At 57.8% G+C, this 18,544-nt stretch overlaps 1 protein-coding gene across 1 annotated transcript in view; it reads left to right on the top strand.

Annotated features, from left to right (window-relative positions):
- ADGRD1 (adhesion G protein-coupled receptor D1) overlaps positions 1–16,044 on the top strand; it is a gene marked incomplete at both ends in the record, with an annotated part of 143,187 nt that extends 127,143 nt beyond the window's left edge. The window contains 5 exons of the mRNA XM_079717164.1: positions 7,843–7,934; positions 11,670–11,796; positions 13,047–13,088; positions 14,407–14,499; positions 15,949–16,044. Of these exons, the coding sequence (XP_079573290.1) occupies positions 7,843–7,934; positions 11,670–11,796; positions 13,047–13,088; positions 14,407–14,499; positions 15,949–16,044 (450 nt within the window). The remainder of the gene's footprint in view (positions 1–7,842; positions 7,935–11,669; positions 11,797–13,046; positions 13,089–14,406; positions 14,500–15,948) is intronic.
- Between the last annotated feature and the right edge of the window lie 2,500 nt (positions 16,045–18,544).

The raw sequence follows: 18,544 nt of genomic DNA, 5'->3' as shown, positions 1-18,544 counted from the left end.
CAGGCTTTCCTGGGGGGGACATGATGGAGCTGGTACCCTGACACATCCTCCAGCTCTGCAGTTCAGGGTAAGGAGGGAGGCACTGTTCCCAGCAGTCCCAGCAGAAGCCCCAGGGCAGATTCTGATTGGCTCCCATGGGTCAGGTGTCTGTTCCAGAGCCAATCACTGAGGCTGGGGTGGAGGCAGATGATTGGTCAGGCCCAAATCACATGACTACCCAAGGGCAGGGTTTATTATTTTATCCCCCTGAACTCTCGGGGCTAGAGGTGGACATCCCCAAGAAGCCCTAGGAAAAGGGCCTGGGAGAGGGAGGTGCCAGTACCTGGGTGCTGAGCCTGGCTGGGGTCTGGTCAGAGGTGAGGCATCGCCATGCTTTCCCAGTCTGGGCACCTCTCCCCACAGGTGCTGGGGGCTGACATCAGGACACCCCCCATCCCTCCTGCCCACCTTGTGCAAATCCACAAAACACACTCTCCACACCCTTGGCTGGGACCCCAGAATATGCTCTACATGCACCCGCAGGGTGGGAGCCAGGCCATGCTCACTGCCTCTGAGGGTGCTGTCTTTGAAGGGTGTTGAGCCCCCAGGTGAGCCTGGTACTGAAGGTGAGGGACGGGACTCCAGCCAGAGACACTTGAGCCTTTGGTGTCCTCATCTGTCACCTCCCCCATCGGGTGCCCCAGCTATGGTGGCACATGAACTGTCCTCCCAATCCTAAGGACAGATCCAACGTTCTGTGTCGCCAAGGATGGCTGCCGGAGGAGGGACTTATTTGGAGGGTCTGTGGATGGCCCTGGAGCCCACCGCTCCTGCATCCCCTCCACGTGGCTCTTTCCTAACTACTGTGAAGCCAGCCCTCCTTTCACTCACCCCCCTGCTCCCTTCCCCAACGGCTGATTTGAAAGCTTCTTTTGACTTTGTTCCAAATTCGGTGGCACTGACTGAGGCCGTGGGCCCTGGTGGTTAATTAGAAACGTATCCAAGGGAAGACACCTCAAGATGTGGCTTCTTCCTCCTTAATTAAACTTCCACTCAGACATCCTCAGGCCACGCAGAGGTGCAGCAGCATCTTCTTGGCAGAGGGTTTCCAGAAGGGCAGTGGGGGGCATCATCGTGGTGTCGTCGTCCGTTCGGGACACGAGGCGGGGCGGTGGCGCCAGCCCCACACACACTCCCCCGTTCAGGCTGCGTTGACTCCGCTCCCCTCCACGCCGGTCCACTGCCAGGTGACGTGTGCTCAGGGGCGTCCACGGGGACAAGCGGGAGACGGGGCCATGCCCTCCCTGACCTGCTGGCTCTGCGAGCCTCCCGGGTCCCCGTGGCCCCAGCCCCCAGGCCTCTGTGCCACAGGAGAGGTGGGGCTGCGCTCCCAGCTCTGCAGGGCTCGTGGGCCCACCGGCCTCTCTGTACGGTCCGCGCAGGGCCCTGGTGGGAGGGGTGGGCGACAGGGAGACGGGGGCCTTGCGGGCGTCAGCTGGGTGCCCCTCCCATGCCACTCCCCTCCTGTTCTCAGTGTCCTCGGGGGGCCAGTCCGGATGGACATGGACCAGGCTCAGAGGGAGGGAGGGGACGGGGGCCAGGAGTGCACCCCCCGATCCCTCGTGCAGGGCAGTGGGTGCACGGCTGCTCCGTCCCCCACAGGCCACACTCCTGTCGGCAGCGCCGGCCCAGCCCTGGCCGCAGGGTCCCTGAGGCTGTCCCTCTGCCCTCAGCGCTTCTGTCTCGCAGGAGCTGGTGTCCCCAGCACCCCGTGAGCCCTCGCCGTCTCTGGCTCCCGTGTGGTGCTTGGGATGTTCTCCTTCTCTGTCCATCTCAGACGGCTAGAATCACACTGCTGTGTCACCTCTGCGAGGGAAGGGGGGAACTGCAGTCTTTGCCTGTGCAGGGCGACGGCACACCAGCTCTGTAAAGATCTCCTTCCAGGAAGGGCTGCCGGGTCGGGAAAGGGACGCGACTGTGGTCTCAGGGCGTCCGTCCTTGGCGTTAACTCCGAGCTCTGAGCACAGGCCCGGGTCCTTCCATCAGTTGCTTTCAGCTGCGGGAGGTGGTGCGTTGTCGTGGTGACACGTCCCTGAGCTTTCACTCCAGGCTGTCCCCTGTCCCAGGGCTGCGTGAGGACCGTCTGCCGTCACTTTACCACCCGGCCTTTCACAGGATGACAGAGGCTCCCGTGAGCGACCCCGCGGGTGCCCTCCCTGCCCGCTCCTGGAGTCAGGGAGGACCACTCGCCTTGTCACCCAGATGGAGACACAGGCTCAGACCAGACTCCAGTTCCCCCGACAGTTAAACCCTCCTGGTCAGAGCTCGGACAGTGGGAGGGGTGGAAGGGAGTAGTGAGTGTGTAAGTCCTCCGCCCTGTTCTCTCTCTGTGCTGACTTAACCCCCCAGGTCTGCAGGGCCCGGCAGCATCGCCCCCTCCCAGACTCCCCGGGTGAGCTGGCTGTTTCCTCTGACTTTGATCAGTGACGGCGGCGGATCCGAGGCGGCCTTGCCTGGATCCTTCCCTACCACCCACCACAGCGAGGCGTCCAGCAGCAGGGTCCCCGCATCCCATGTCCTCCAGGCTCGCTGGAGCCCTGCTGTCCTTCCAGAGGGGGCTTTACCTCCACCCCAGCCCCTCTCCCTGACATCAGCCACGCACCCGCGAGGACTGCACTTCTCACACTTGTTAGTAATGGAATCCCTGGGGAGCTTGGGAACGGTTCCTGCCTGAGCCGCACCTGGGAGGTTCTGGGTTTACTGGACCTTTCAGAGCTCCCGGTGATTCCGGTGTGGAGCTGGCGTGCAGTCCAAGGTGGGCTGCGGGAAGTCGGAGAGCCCTGGGCTGGGGGGAGGGCGTGTCCGCTGAAAACGGTCAAGTGCAGGGTCAGCTGACTGCGGCTCCTGTGGTAAATCCCGCCCAGGTGCCGGGCACTTATTTACAAACTGCGGCGGCTATCACAATGCAGCCGTTGAGTTTCGCTGTTACAGTAGAGACTGGGAGGCCTGAAAAGCCAAAAATGTTTGCTCCCTGGACCTTGAGAGAAAAAGCAGGCAGACCCCAGGCCAGGGGCTGCAGCAGAGGGGTCCTGAGACCCAGCCTCTCCGACTGTCAGGGCTCAGGCTGGCCGGGGGCGGAAGTGGCCCGTGTTTCTCATTTTCTCTGAGGACCCTGGCTTGTGCCATGTTGAGTCGTGCCCCGTTGTTCCCAGAGGGGCTCTGAAGACAGCAGGTTTCAGTGTCACAAGTAGGGCCTGGCCCCCTTGTGTAACTTGTGCGAAGCTCTGTTCGGGCGCATGTTCACGTGAGCACGTCCGTGGGAAAGAAATGTCTGGGTGGATGCACACGGGATGGCCTTCTCCAGAGAGGGGTTTGTGTCCGGGGGGTACTTGCTTGCACATCCCATCCATTGAAAAACACCCACATGCCACGTGCATCATTTTAAACTAAAACACTTTGGAAAGGTGCATGTTTGTGTTGGGTGTGCGGTTTCTCTGTGTCCCGGTGAGGTTGGTCCCGGAGGGACGGGAACCAGTGGGACGGGATTGTCACCGTGGCGCCTGATGGTCCCAGCGCTGGGGGTGGGGAAGGGCAGAGCCCCTTCCGGTTCACAGCCTCCCTGTCACCCCACGGCCAAGTGTGCACCCACCAACCGTCCCTGCACAAACTGTTCTCCCCGATTATGACATGGATGTCATTCCCTGGGCGACTCCAGTGAGGCTGAGTGCACAAGTGCCCACGGGGCAGGCAGGTCTTACAGAAGCAGGGACGCCATGGGCCACAGGGGCCACCTTAGCCTGAGACCCCCCAGGGGGCTTGTTCTGTGCTGGCGCCACCCGGGAAAAAGGCCTCCAAGTCCGGGAAGAGAAAGAGTCTAGAGTTTTAAAATCCTCCTCTCACCTGGGGAGAAGCCAAGCTAGTTGGGTGACTCTACAAATACAGGTACCTAAATAAAGATACATAGATACAGATCCAGTTACCAATTCCTCAGAACAGATATGGACATGGGTACAATTACAATGATAGTTACAGACATAAAGATACAGAACCATAAATACCTATATGGACATAGAAACAGGTATAGATACACATGAAGCGTTTACTATGTCTTTATGTGTGTCTGCATGCATAACCTTTCACTGTGCAATCGTGGTACACATCCCAGTGATTTTTCACAAATACCTGAGCGGCCCTGAGTCCGGTCAAGAGACAGAGTGTGGTCCCAGCCCCAGGGCCCTGCCCAGCCGTCCCCTCCCCCCAGCAAACATCCCCGTGGTCTTGAGTGAATGTCCTCCCTCCACCCCTCCCCTCCTTTTTTTTTGCTGAAATGCAGCCTGTGAATTATTGGTTTGACATCTGTCATAAGTAGCTTGTTGGCTGTTCTAACGCGGAGATACTTAGTTGATGAAATACCCCACATTCACGTTACAAACGCCTCACCCCAGGGCCTTTCCCAGTTTGCACCAGGCACGAGCCAGGGCGAGTGAAATGGAGTGAGGGGGCCAGGCCCGCTTCTGTTTTGTATTTTCATGAAACGCCAGATTTGTTTCACCCTCAGCTGCTGTCTCCCACTTAATTGCGCATTAATGTAGGCTCGGAGGTTAGCCTGCATCTTCTCTCACGCTGCCGTGGCCAACGTGATTGTCTTACCAACGCGGGGGGAAGCGTGCATGCCAAATGAAATCAGACAGGCCCCCGGCTGAAAGACGGAGAGGGGAAATAAATAAACCCCAGCAAAAGCTCTGGAGACATGGGCATGGTGATGAATTGTAACGCCAATCACACGGGCAGGTTAAACATTATTGAAACGCTTCCTTCCGGGTCTTAAATACAGAGGCCGAGAAATAACAAAAGACCTGAAATCGAATTAATCACTTGTAGCATTTCTATGTCTGTGAAATAATTTGCCATAATCTGATCATCCATTCAGCGGCCACATCACAGCGTCTGTGAACAGCAGTCTGAATCGCCTGGAGTCACACTTGAGAGGTCTAGGGCAGAATCCCGGGTCAGCCTCCAGCCAGCAAAGGGAGAGGTGGTTGTGATGAGACCTCTGGGGTCACGTGGGGTGTTCAGGCTCCTCCCCAGAGGCTGCCTGGTGTCCGTCTCCTGGGTCCCAGGCTCTGCGGCTTCTCCATCCCCTTCCCTGAATTATTGGGACACTTGACAGTTAAGCCTGTTTTCCTCCTGAGCCCAAGGTCATAACTGAGACATTCACAGGAAAAGGGATTGATATTATTTCCCTTTTATAGTTTAATTAAGCAATTTGATTTTTAAACATTAACACACATGGTTAAAAATTTGAAAGCAAAGCTTAATAATGTATATATCTGAGCAGTCTCTGCCCACGTCTCTCTCTTAACTCCCCGGTTTCCACCCGCCCCCCAAACAGACAACCCCTGATGGTAACTTCTTGTGTATCCTAGGGGTGCTATGAAGATATAGGCAGATATAAATATATATTCACCTCATTCTGCGCCTTTTCCACACACACAGTGTGTGCTGGACCTCTGGCTTCATCAGCACAGGAAGAGCTGCCTTGGTCCATTATGCATCCACAGAGTAGGCTGCCCACAGTAGCCCCCAAAACTGCTCCCTGTTGGAAACAATTCAAGTGTTTCCAGTCTTTTCTGATTACAAACAAGGCTTCAGCTTTGCCAGTGGGTGAGGAACCCAGGATATAAATTCCCAAAGTGAAAGAGGCAGGACTTGCAGGATGGCACACGGAGGACCTCAGTAAATGTTCTCCCCCTAGAATACAAAGAAGCTACTGGAAGAATTATACATGGAAAAAACCCAAACATTTCAGAACTCTAGAAATCAACCAAAGGCTGAAAAGCATTTAATCACGAAAAGTCGCTGAATCTTGGTGAGAGCAGCAGGGACTGTGGCTTTTGATTGGCCACTCGGGCCCCACGTCCCAGCTCCGTGACGCAGCTATTGTCACTGGAGGTGAGGACGAGCTTCCTTCCGGGCGCGCGCGGGTGCAGCGCCTGTCTGACCTCAGAACAAGCCGTTCGCAGACTTCCCTGCACTTCAGCGTCTGGAATAGACATCCCCATTCTTAAAGCGGCAACCAGTTAGTTCCCTGGCTTTGGTCACTGACCCGGTTGAATGGAAGAGTCCCTGCGTTGTCACACCAATAGCCCGGCATCCGTGCTGGCCCGCCTCTTTCTTGTCTGCTGAGTGTGGCCTTCCTGTGGTGCTAACCCCCTCAGCCAGTGCGGGGCGGGGAGGCATGGAGAGCACTGGTGTGGCCGACTGTTCCCATCTGCCAGCTTCTCCTGTGTGCCCTGACCTCGGAAGGCTTCCATCGTTAGCCTCACTTTACGGGCGAGAAAACGGGGGTGAATGAGGCAGCCTGTCAGCAGCCCAGCTGCCGGGTGTGGAGATGGTCAGCGAAGACAAGGGCCCCACTGACAGCATCTGTTCTTTGATCTAAAGACTAATGATGAAAGCTTTACTCGCTTATAGTGATGGTATAAGCAAGGCGCTAAATGGGCAGAGGTGCCAGCTTCCCAGTGCTCCATCGCACGGGGCGGCGCGGACAGGGATGCCTCACTGCTGAGCGGGTTCTGAAGGAGAGGCTGCTGCTGAGTCTTGGACCTGGGAGCTGGGAGGAGGAAGTGGGAGGAGGGCTGGGAGTGGGGAAGTGCTGGATACTGAGGCAGGTCGCGGAGAAGTGTCTGCAAGGCCCCTGAGATAAGGGGTATCAGCAGAGATGCTTTGGAAAGGCCCCAGGCTGGGCCCCCAGAAGGAGGCCTCTAATGAGGGCGTTCAGGCCAGGAGCGCAGATATGTGTGCGGCGTGGCCGGCCGGGGCAGGAGGGGCCTGAGTCCCCTTCAGAGCTGGGGATGCTCTGCTGTGGCCCAGGTCTTGTGTGGGGAGGGCCACTTTCCCCGTGTGGCCTGCCAGGAAAGCCTTTGTCCTTGCCTGTGGTCAGGCCTGAAGGTTCACACGTGGAGCGGCACTCCTCACCGACTCTGTAAATGACCTCGGAATTTTTCAGATACAAGGGAGAGGTCCCGTCACAGCACAGCCCCGAATCCAGCTGTGGACCCTGTAGCGGAAGGAAATGGTGGGGCCTCACTTCCCCTGCTGTCACCTGCCTGGTCAGGCTCCTGTTCAGAACCCTGGACAGCTGCCCACGGGAGGGGACACTGTGCTAGAGCCTCTGCCAGAGACCCTCACAGCCCCCGCCCAGCCCCCGGCCCCCAAGGGGAGCCTCCCAGCCCCCAGCCCCCCAAGGGGAGTCTCCCAACCCCCAGACCCCCAAGGGGAGCTTTCCTAGCAAGGAGGAAGCATTGGGCAGAAGATGAAGAATCCTCTGCTGTGGTCTCCAGGGATCCCATGCTGTGGCCTCTGTGGACGCACAGCCGTGTGCCTGGGGTGTGGGCGGGAGGTGAGAGCCAGGCTGTGCTCCAGTGCTCAGATTGCACTGTGGGCGTTCCTACTCTTTCTCATTAAGTGGAAAAACTGAGGTTCGGAGGACTTCAGTATGTTACCCAGGGCCACACCCAGGGAGCACATGGTGAAAGGAGGCTGGAAGCAGCTCCATCTGGTTCTGAGGTTCACAGCCTCCTTGCCTTGGTGGTGAGCAGAGGGATGCTTTCTTTGGTTCGGTGTGCTCCTGGGGACTCGACCTGGGGGGTTTGGCCGTCTTTTCTCAGGAGCACAGATGTGGGCTCCCAGAAGGCAGTCTTGCAGGTGACCTGTGCACGTAAAAGTTCAAGAACACAGCTTCGATTTCTCCCAGAGTTGCCACCTGTTTGCCTGGGAAGCCTGGCTGGGGAGTGGCCGGGTGGACTTGGATGTCCTGCAGGTGTGGCTCCAGCCCTCACCTTGTCTCCCGTTCTCACGCAGGTCAACATGGGCATCCTCATCGCGGTGACCAGGGTCATTTCACAGATCAGCGCCGACAACTACAAGATACATGGAGATCCCAGCGCCTTCAAGTAAGCGGCACCCTGGGCTGTCAGCCACGCCCCTGCCCACAGAGGCTGCTCAGGGGTGGCAGGAGGGCGGGTCACACTCTTGGGCTTGCTCGGTGTCCTCGAGACGTGCGTCCTCATCGGTCTCTGTGACCAGCACCAGCTTGCTGCCCCCATTTGTGAAAGAAGGGGGTCTATTAGATGTTCTCCCAGAGACTGCTTCACCCCTAGGGTGAGAGGAGCTGGCGGTGGGGTCCAGAGGAGGGTTCTGGAGCCCGACCGCCCGGCCTGGGTCAGTCCTGCCTCAGCCCTACCATCTGCTGGGACCTTGTGAGCTATTCAACCCCTCAACGCCCTGATTTCCTCGTCTGCGTGGTGAGGGTGATGGCGGCCGTCTTACAGGTTGTCCTGAGGAGGGTGGAACTTCCTGACCTGCTCTGGGGCTGGTTCTCCTCTGAAGGAGCAGGTGTCTCTGAATGGGGGGTGTTCCCCCCACACACTCACTGCCTTCTGGGGTTTCTTCACCCCATTGTCGGGGCTCTGCCAATTGCAAGTGACAGAAAACCCAACACAAACTGGCTAAAGCACAAGGCGTACCTTTCGACACAGGCAACCATAAGTCCAGGAATGAGTCTAGAATGTCTTGGTCCAGCAGATCAGATAATATCACCAGGGCCCAGCTCCTCCCGCACTTCTCAGCTCCACGCCCTCTGTCGGCTTCACGCTGAGAGGGACTCTGCCTCCTGGTGACAAAATGGCTGCAACAGGAGGTTCAAGTCCATGGGAAAGTGTGTCTCTTTCCCCAATAATCAGAGGTCCTGAGCCTGGAGACCGAGACTCAGACCAGAGCACATGCCCATCCACAAATCAGTCCCAGTGGATGGAAATCACCAGTTAACCCTGGCCTGAGTCACACGGTCCATCCTGGCTCTGGGGTGCAGTCAGCATTCCCGAACCACTGGGCCAGGAAGTGGGGGCAGTGGCCCCTCAAAGGGAATTTAGGGGCTGCTATAGAAACAGGGTGCAGTTCCTAGGCAGCTGGCATTCTGTAAGTTACTTTATCTACTTCATCTACACTATATCTCTTCCGATCTGAAAGGGAAAACAGTAAACATATCAGCAGCAACTCGATAAGACAATTATTCTGTAATGAATTCCAGACACTGTAAATTAACCTGACAAGTGGCTCCGGCCCCCTCGGGCTTTTTCAGCCCCTGGAAACTTTCGAGATGCTCCTGGGTCAGGATCAGTTCCCTTCCTCGTCCATCAACGAGAACAGGCAGTGCTGCCCTGTGAGGCCGCCAGTCCCCCGGCCCCGGGGGGCCTGGCTGGGGAGGAGCCTGACCCTCCCTCACCCCAACCTCAGCCCCCAGGCCGTCCCCTCGGTGCGCAGGGCCCCGTCTGACCCGGCACCCGCAGGACCACTGGCCTCGCTTCGCCCAGAGCAGCCCGGACCTCACCCCACACCTGCGCCCCTTTCTCTGCCCCCGGCCCGTCTTCACGCACCGCGGCCCCGAAAGGCAGCTGAACCCACGACCCATCTGCCCTCCGTGGGGACCTGGTCCCCAAGTAGAGGCTGACACGGGGGAGGTAGGGGCCGTGCATCGCGAGGGCGTTTCCGCGTCTCCGCAGAAGCAGGGCCGGGGCGCTGCCGCTGTGCCCTCCTGGGTCCTGTGTCCTGCACGTGACACGGCGCCCAGGACCGACCTCCTGGAGAGTCCGGCCCGTCCCTCTGGACAGACCCCCGACTCTCCCCGCCCAGCACGCTCCCTGCTCCGCCTCCTCTTCTTCACGTGGCCGAGCGGGACCCTGGGTCACTGCCTCACTCCCTTCTTAGCATCCCCTCCCTGGGCTGGTGAAGCAGGAACCCCAGGAGCCAGGCAGGAAGACGCAGCACAGCCTCCTTGGAACACTTCTGGCTCCCACTCTCCTGGTTTCAATCTAGTCCTTTCCTTCCTGCCCAGCAGCTCAATGCTCAGTGACCTAACGCGATGAGATGCTTCCTCAGGAGCCCTAACAGGGCTGCCTTCCACCTGCTTTCTCACCTCTATTTATTGGTCATGATTCCAGACTCCCCAGAAAGCAGCAGAGAACATTCAGTTTTCCCAAGTGAGATCCAGGTCCTGGGGGCGGGAGGGAGGTGGATGCCGGCCCCCGGGAGCAGGGTGGCGGGCAACGGGGAGTCTTATGCGTCCGGACGGCGTCCCCCACCGGCCCAGGCCTCCTCTCCTGCAGGCACCCGCTCCTTCTGCCTTTGACAAGGGGACCTGGCTGCTCTCTGTCTGTGTTAACAAGTCCTCAGAGAGCCTCAACTAGAGGAGTTTCCTCCAAGATTTTATCATTTATTGCTTCATTTTTGAAGTAAAAATGAACCATCCCTTTCAAAGTAACACATTGATACCGACTTCTCAGCAGCTGCTCCTTTCAATTATGGGTTTTCCAGGATCTAAAGATCGAATCTCAATCATTCATGATATTTTGTTCCCCAGATTCAGGTGTCTGATTTTAACTGTATGGACTTTATGAAAACACGCAGCTGCAGCTTCCCTGAGAGACGCCGTGTGGGAACACATCTTCGGTTTTCTAGGGATTTGCTGCTAGGAGCTGTCCATGCCGGGACCTTGGGCTTCTGACCAGGGAGCTCCGTAGGGCCACTGCACCTCCTTCTGGGGGGCTGGATCCCTGAGCGGCACTTCTGCATGGTCATCTGTTTGCTCGTCCTTCATCCATTCCGTGGCCTCTTCCTCATCTTGCCCGCTGGTCCTGGCGCTGTGCTGGCTTTGGGGCTGCAGAGATGCAGAGCCCAGCCTTTAGAGGACTCACTGTCTAGTGAGGGAGACCGTGTGGGTCACAGCGCCAAGGGATGAGGGCCTTGGAGGTTGCTTAGCTGGGCAGCGTGGCACCCATCCGTCTCTGGACTTCTCTCTCATGCTTATGTGCAGAAACCGCCCTGTGGAGAGCTGAGCTGTCTGAGTCAGGGTAGGATAGGCCCCAGTTAGCGTACGATAATTTGCAGGGCGTATCAGAGGCAGCCAGGAGTCAGACAGCCCCTGGGGCATTGCCTCCGCACCAGCTCTGTTCTGGGCTCTGGAGACACTGGGGAACCCAGATCCTTCTTCTCACGGAACTCACATTCCAAGGGAGAGCCTCAAGGCTGACGCCACAGGTGCCCCGGCGCTGGGTGTGTCTCCTACCCCCGGACTCCTCGGCTGTGCTCTGCTCTGTGGGCACCTGGCATCAGCTTTTCCCTCAGCATCACCACCAGTTGGATTGGGGTGGTCAGCCTGAGTGTGCCCAGAGGATGCACTGGCTCCCGGAAGCCCAGTGCCAGCTGCAGTCCAGCAGAAGCCGAGCTGTCTGCTTGGCCCAGAGCTGGCCTTGCAGGGACCCTGTCTTGTCCGTCCGGGTAGTCAGCTCCTGACCCAAGGCCTCCAGCGGGGAGGAACCAGGTCTCACTCCCAGCAGGGCTTTTTTTTTTTTTTTTTGCGGTACGCGGGCCTCTCACTGTTGTGGCCTCTCCCGTTGCGGAGCACAGGCTCCGGACGCGCGGGCTCAGCGGCCATGGCTCACGGGCCCAGCCACTCCGCGGCATGTGAGGTCTTCCCGGACCAGGGCACGAACCCGTGTCCCCTGCATCGGCAGGCGGACTCTCAACCACTGTGCCACCAGGGAAGCCCCAGCAGGGCCTTTTCTGCTCCCACCTGGAAGCCTCGCACCTGGCCCCACCCTGCCTGTCCCCCCTGCCTGTTCCCCTTGCAGGTTGACAGCAAAAGCTGTGGCCGTGCTGCTGCCCATTCTGGGAACCTCGTGGGTCTTCGGCGTGCTTGCTGTCAACAACCAGGCTGTGGTCTTTCAGTACATGTTCGCCATATTCAACTCCTTACAGGTAAGGGCCCGCTGGGACTCTCGGCTCTGTGAGTGGACGTGCGGAGCAGGTTGCCTCTGAGGCAGGAGGGGACCCCACGCTCTGTCCCCTCCACACATGCACCTCGTGGACCCCTCGTGTGGAGGGTCCCCAAGGCCTGAGGACGCAGGCATGGATGGGGCGTGCACCAGGGTCTCTGAGCAAATGGGCTATGCAGGACCCCATTCACAGCAGGGCTGCCCCGTCCTCCTGGACAGTATCTGTGGAGGCGCATCCAGGCCTGAAAGGAAGACAGTCAGCACGTGGGCAGCTCCTGAAAGGGAGCCAGGCATGGAGAGGTGGTGATGGGGGTACCTTGGGTTCTGAGTTCTCAGCTGCCCTCTGCGTGGAAGGACAGCAAGGGTAACAGCCTGGAAACCAGAGACTTGGGGTGCCCAGCGTCTGAGTCCCCAGAGCCACAAGCCCCCAGAGGAAGGGTGGAGGCGGGTGCCCGTGGCCATACACAGCCTCCGCAACCGAGCCGGAGGCTTAATCCACGCCGGCCCTCGCCATGACGTCCTTGCTGCATCCGGGTCTTCATGACCAGTGACTGTGTCAGGCTCCTAATTTGTAAGAAGCCCCCACGCATAGTTTCCTTCCGGCTGTTTATAATGAAAGGGGGTAGGTAGGCTGTCCTGGCTGCAGCCCTACACACCCCAGGTCCTGGGAGCCCCACTTACCCTCTGTGTCCCATAAAGTTTCCTCTTCTGTAACGTGGGAACAATGACAGGACGCACTTTGTGGGGGGCTGCTTTTTAGCACTAAATGAGATGACTCACGTGACGTGTTTGTCTAGTGCGGACGCAGAGGGGCAGGTTCTAGGTGTTTGGGGAGATCCCCATCTTGTGTCTGTTTTCACTGTCATCGTCACCCTCAGTTTGCAGCTGAGGACACCAGGGCTCGGTTTAGTGATGCGCTCGCGCCCTCCCATTTGTCCGCCCCGGCATGTTTGCTTCTCTCCGAGGTTAAGCCTGTCTGGGCGTCCACCTGTCTTTGTATCTTGGTCACGGCGGCTGCCTGTGTTTAGGTTAGATTACAGGATGCCCTTCCACGCTTATGGACTCCAGACCGTGGGGTCCAGCATCACAGCTCACTCCCACATGCTCCCCAACGCCAAGCCGTGCCGATGCCACTCTCAGAGCCCATGGGTGACATTGGAAAGAACCCTCAGAAAGTGTTTGTAACAAACGCAAGTGGCTCTAATTCTGTGTTTTCCTCCCCTTCCTCCCCAGGGATTTTTCATCTTCCTTTTTCATTGTCTCCTGAATTCAGAGGTATGTCTGCTCCACTTCGTGACAATATAAAGCTGGTTTTTCATTTCTGAAAGGGCACGGAGAGCGGGAACAGTGTTGGGCATCAGGCTGGCGTCCGGGAATGTAGCCCTGAATAAGCCTTGGTATTGGTGACAGGTTGTGTGCAGGGAGGCTGCTTTCCGTCAGCTCTTCCTCCCTCATCCCGGTTGCTAAGCAACGTACACACATCCTCCTTCACTGATGTCACACGGGCACTGCTGGCTGTCTGCAGGACCAGGGGAGATGGCGACAGAGTGGAATAGCTGAGCTGGAGATTCAGGACCTTGCTTGGCATCTCGCATATTAGGGAGAGTAAGATGCAGATGTGCTCCCAGCAGATCCTCCCCAAAGGCATTCAGGAAGCTGGCCCGGGGTGTAAGGAGGACTCCTGACTGCAGGGGTTAGAGAGGGGACTTTTATGATGTGGCCTCCAAGGGCATTGGGTACCTGGAGTGGGCTCATTCCTCCTGGTGCAGTCCGGGGCATTGCACCTGCTGTGTACTTGGCCGTGGGGATGGTGGAAGCTGCTCTAGATCCTGTCCCTTGGGACCCATAGTCCGTGGGAGAAGTTTTACCTGTAAATTGTGGGAGTGGCATTGTGTTCCTTGGCACTGGAGTCCCTTCCAGGCTGTGGTCCTGGGGAAACGCCTCTGGAACGGTGACTGAGAACAGGGCAGAAGCTCCCCCCGCCTCTATGCTTTTCCAGGAGAGTCCATCCATTTGCACGAGGATAGGTCAGGCGGGGAGGGAGGAGATGGGGGAGGGGCAGGCAGGATGAGTCGCCCAGGACCATGGCGGCCAGTGGAGGAGAGGTCACGTGTTTGCAAAGACCAGGTAGCAGCCCAAGCAGGGCCTGAGTCTGATCCACGTGGCAGAGGGGGCAGGAGGGAGAGGCAGCCTCAGAACCACACACGGCCCTGCCCCACGCGTGCGTTTCTTCATTGACGTCTTTGTGTGGTTTCTGTGTCGGTCGCACGCTCGGCCCCCCAGGCTGTTCACCGTGGAGTGTGTCCCGTCTCCCCACCCAGCACTGTGAGGTGGGCAAAGGGCAGGCCAGGTCCAGCTTTCTCCCCGTGCAGGGCTGGGAACAGCGCAGGGATGCAGCCTGTATCTGTCACGCAAACCAGTGACACGTCCGTAGCGCAGCTCCGGAACCACTGACTCTGTCTGTGGATCTGATGCCTCCGAGTCCTTTCCTCACCCTGTGGCACAAATTCCTCGGGACCTTTTAGAATGACCTCTTGTTGCTTTTTCAACTTCTGAGATTGCTTCTAACGAGCCTTCCGTTCTGCCTTTGAAGGTGAGAGCTGCTTTCAAGCATAAAACCAAGGTCTGGACCCTCACGAGCAGCTCCACCCGCCAGGCCAACGTGAAGCCCTTCAGCTCGGACATCGTGAGTGCGTGTGGTGTCTCGTGTGCGCCCCTCCTGCGCTGGCCAATTCTGCTCTGGGGGCCGTCCATCCTCAGCCCGCGCTGACCCAGGGGGCCATCCATCCTCAGCCCGCACTGACCCAGGGGGCCGTCCATCCTCAGCCCGCACTGACCCAGGGGCCCGTCCATCCTCAGCCCGCACTGACCCAGGCCTCTTGTTCTCTGTCCTTATCAGCCGGGACTTGCTTTCCAGCTTCACTGAGCTGCATGCAGCCTCTGTCTTACAGAGGACCACGTGGTCCTGAGGCTGCGTCTCTTAAAGCCCGAGCCCCAGGCCCTCCGCTCACTCCTTCCCCGAGCTCTATCGTCTGCAGCATCCGTGTCGGGCAGACGGCTGCCCAGGTCGGGGTGATGGAGACTCGGCCCGGGTGCTGGTCCTTTCACACCTGACATAGGCCTGCAGGCAGCACGAGCTGATGTCACACCCACAGCAGGGTCCCCCTCCTCACGAAATCACCTGGCCCTCCCTCCTGCCCCATGTCCCAGGGCCAGCACTTCTTATGTTGACTTAGTGGGATGGAAGGATCAATTGACCAGGGGGCAGACACTGGACATGCGGGTGGTGTCCTGTAAGAGGCACAAAAGGCACTGGACACAGCCCGGCCTCTACGTCAGGTCTCCTCCCCTTACAGATGCCTGAGAAATCGGGTCCGGATGGTCAGGGGTCTGAACAAGCCGCTCACCTTCCAGCACTGGGCTTGGTTCACCTTCCTCCTGCGGGAAGTGGTCCCTCATCCCTCCGCCCCGCAGACCCCCAGGCAGGGCCCCCGGGCAGCCTGGAGCAGGTGATATCCTGGGTTCCCACTGCACTGCAGCCTCCCACCTGTCAGCTAGGCCCTGGCTCAGGGCACCCATCCTCAGGAAGTCCCTCCCGGACAGCACTGAGCAAAGGTGCTCCCACCCCATTCCAGCGTCCTGTGCCTGCTACTCTTGGCAGTTGTTTGGTTTATTCATTTGCTTGATGGCCATTGTCTGCCTCCCCCGTTAGAACGCGAGCTCCCCGGGGGCAAGGGTCTGGTTGGCTTTGTTCATTGGTGTGACCCCATAGCCTAGAACAGGCCCCGGTGCCCAGCCTGCTCGATGAATCAATGTCGAAGGAATAAGTGAATAAGCGGATGGTTGAATAGAGGCATGAATGAGTGAATGAAGAGTGGACGATAGATTGATGAATGAATGCCTGCCCGGGTGAGTGCGCCCGGAACCTGGGAGCCACGGGGCAGGGGAACCTGTGCCGAGAAGGTGGAGAGAACTGCGCCCTCCGGGTCCTCACTTTTCTGGGGAGCGGTGGGGCCGCCCCCAGGAGGATCCCCAGGCAACGTTCTGGCACAAGGCTTTGCTCTCAGCACTCCTGTGGGACTTGGGTTTCCCGTCTCAGAGCAGTCTCCATTTCTCGATCCTCTGTGGTCTGCAGATGAACGGGACCCGGCCTGGTACAGGCTCCACCAAGCTCACCCCTTGGGACAAGAGCAGCCACTCCGGGCACCGCGTGGACCTGTCTGCCGTGTGAGCAGAGAGGCCGTGGACCCGGCAGCCTACCGCTCAGAACCCCCCGACCCGCTGCAGACAACACGCAAGCATCGCTCTGCCTTCACCGCTGGGACCCTTTCCTCGTCGCTCTCTGGACCTGGGGGTCACGGCCCTCCCCCCCCGCCTCCCGTGACAGCATCCTCTCCTGAGACCCGCTCCTGTGACAGAGCCCACCGCTGAGCCCGCAGCCTGATACACGACGAGGGACGGGCCCCGCGGAGCACACAGCGGTCCCTCCCCTTTGCCACCGCAAGTGCGCAGAGCCCCAGACCCTCCACACTGTGCGCACACAGGACCCAGGGGCCGTGGCACCAGGAGGGAAGTTTAGCCTCGGCGGGTGCCGCGATGGGGACTTGGGGCCAGAGAGTTGGGGTCCGGCAGGGGAGGTTGGGCGGAGGCCCCTGGGGGCGCGTGGGGAAGTGCCCGAGGATGTTTTCCACCTGCTGACTCCACCCAAAGCAGGGCCCCCGATGCCAGGCACCTGCTGATGCCCAGGGCGTTGGGCTGGAGGCACCTGCTGCCCCGCCCCTGTCTGTGCGCGGGGTTGGGGGGGCCTCGCGTAGCCCGGGGTGCTCTCTCCGACAGCTCCTCCGCCCCGTCCTCGTGAGCGCTGGCTCTTCCGACTCCAAGTCAGCCTTCAGATCGCCCCCTTTCCTGGCACCTGAGCCTCCTCTGCGTTCACGGTGGCCCATCAGAGCCACCGTTTCCCAAGGCCTAACGTCCCGCAGAGAGTTTCTTCCTCATCACTTAAAATGCTTTTCCGTGTTTCTAGCAAGTGGATCACAGCGGAGGGGAGCGCAGTACGTGATTTCATGTCGCCACAGGGGCTGACCTTGTCGCACAGAGCCACTTGGCGGGCCGCTCCGGGGGAGGACCCTGGTCCTGACCGACCCCGGGAGGAAAGGGTGGCAATAGCTGTATCTTCTGAGTTGATGTTACTTTATGGACCCGGACTCAGCCCCCTAGGAAATGGGGTGACCCTTAGGACTCCATGTGTGGGCGAGACCCCGTGGAACGCTGGGGTTCGGTCATAGACGTGAACCGAAACGCCATCGAAAGCTGGGAAACAGGCTGTGAAAGGTCACCCTGTGATGACGGCACCAAGAGTGCTTGTGAAATGTGTGGGTACGAAATTCCAACCTGTTTTCGATACTGGAAAATCTTCCTTGAAAACTGTGACGGCGACAGCATCAAGGGCCTCCCCACCACGTCGCCCCGCCTCTTCCAACACATCTGCTTTGTTTCCGAGTGAGATTTTACATCGTCTTGCAGACCTTTTCCATCTTCCTCTGGCACCTTCGTGAAGTAACTCACGCCCTGAGGATGATGAGTGTGACAGCCATCTTCAGGCATCTCCCACGGTGGGGGGTGGGGGGACCGGGAGTGGGGGTGGGACACAGAGCAGCGTGTTGACGCAGGGGTTAACCTCTGTCCTTCCGTCTGGATGGGTCCCAGATGCACCAGCCCATTCTGCACGTTGTGACAATGCCATGGACATTCCCCGTGGGTGTGCTGCAGGGGTGAACCTGGCTGACACAAGCAGAGACCCTGTGTCTGGCGAAAAGTGTGCCCAGCCTCTGCTCCAGGCTCTCCTCGTGATCCCAGAAACCAGATCACTTGTAACTTGGCATTAGACCCTTGTCATGCCCAAGAGCACCTAGAAGTGAGAACACTGTATTCCTAAGATTTACACTTGGATTCTTTTTTCTTATTTAGTTTCTGGTGAAGCAAATCAAGTAAGGAACTGTTTTTATTTTAGATGGAATTCTTGGTTTTGTTTTTTTTTTAACTCTCCGCATATTCACCCTACATAGCTAATATATCAGGAGAAGTAATGAGCAAACTTTATTTCTAAAGAATGAGAGTAGTGCACTTTATTTATAGGCTATATATTTTGGCTTCTGCAGTATTTTATTATCTACACATAATTTGGTCAAAGATAAGCAGTTGGAGAGAAGAGTGTGTTTAAAGTAGTTTATAGCACAGGAAAGACGATGAACGCCACTACATAGTGAAAACATGTTGTGATTTTTATGAAATAAAATCTTAATGTCCTTAAAATAAAGTGTGGTCTTTAGCGTCTTTTGCTAGTGGAAGGTAAGCGGGACTGTGGGTCTCTCGACAAAAGTCTGAAGAGAAACACACGTGGGTAAAATCCAACCCTGGGATTCACTCAGCAGACATTTATTCAGCGCTTTCTATGTGCCCAGCACATTCTAGCTCTTGGGACACTGTGATGGACGATGCCCTGCCCTCTCAGGAGCCTCCCTGGGTGGGGCAGGTAGTGGGATTTGTGCAGCCCTGTGTCTCCCCAGGTTAATGTACTGGACAGAATACTGGTGCTTCTTTTTTTAAAAAAACTTAACAATATATTTTATTTAAGCTAATATGTCAAAAATATTTCAACACGTAACATTAAAACTTATTGAACTATTTTACATTCTTTTTTCTATACAAAGTCTTTAAATCTGGTTCATTTT

The sequence above is a fragment of the Hyperoodon ampullatus genome, assembly GCF_949752795.1.
Source record: "Hyperoodon ampullatus genome assembly, chromosome: 13".
Lineage (NCBI taxonomy): Eukaryota > Metazoa > Chordata > Mammalia > Artiodactyla > Ziphiidae > Hyperoodon > Hyperoodon ampullatus.
This window is presented reverse-complemented; position numbering and strand designations above follow the sequence as displayed.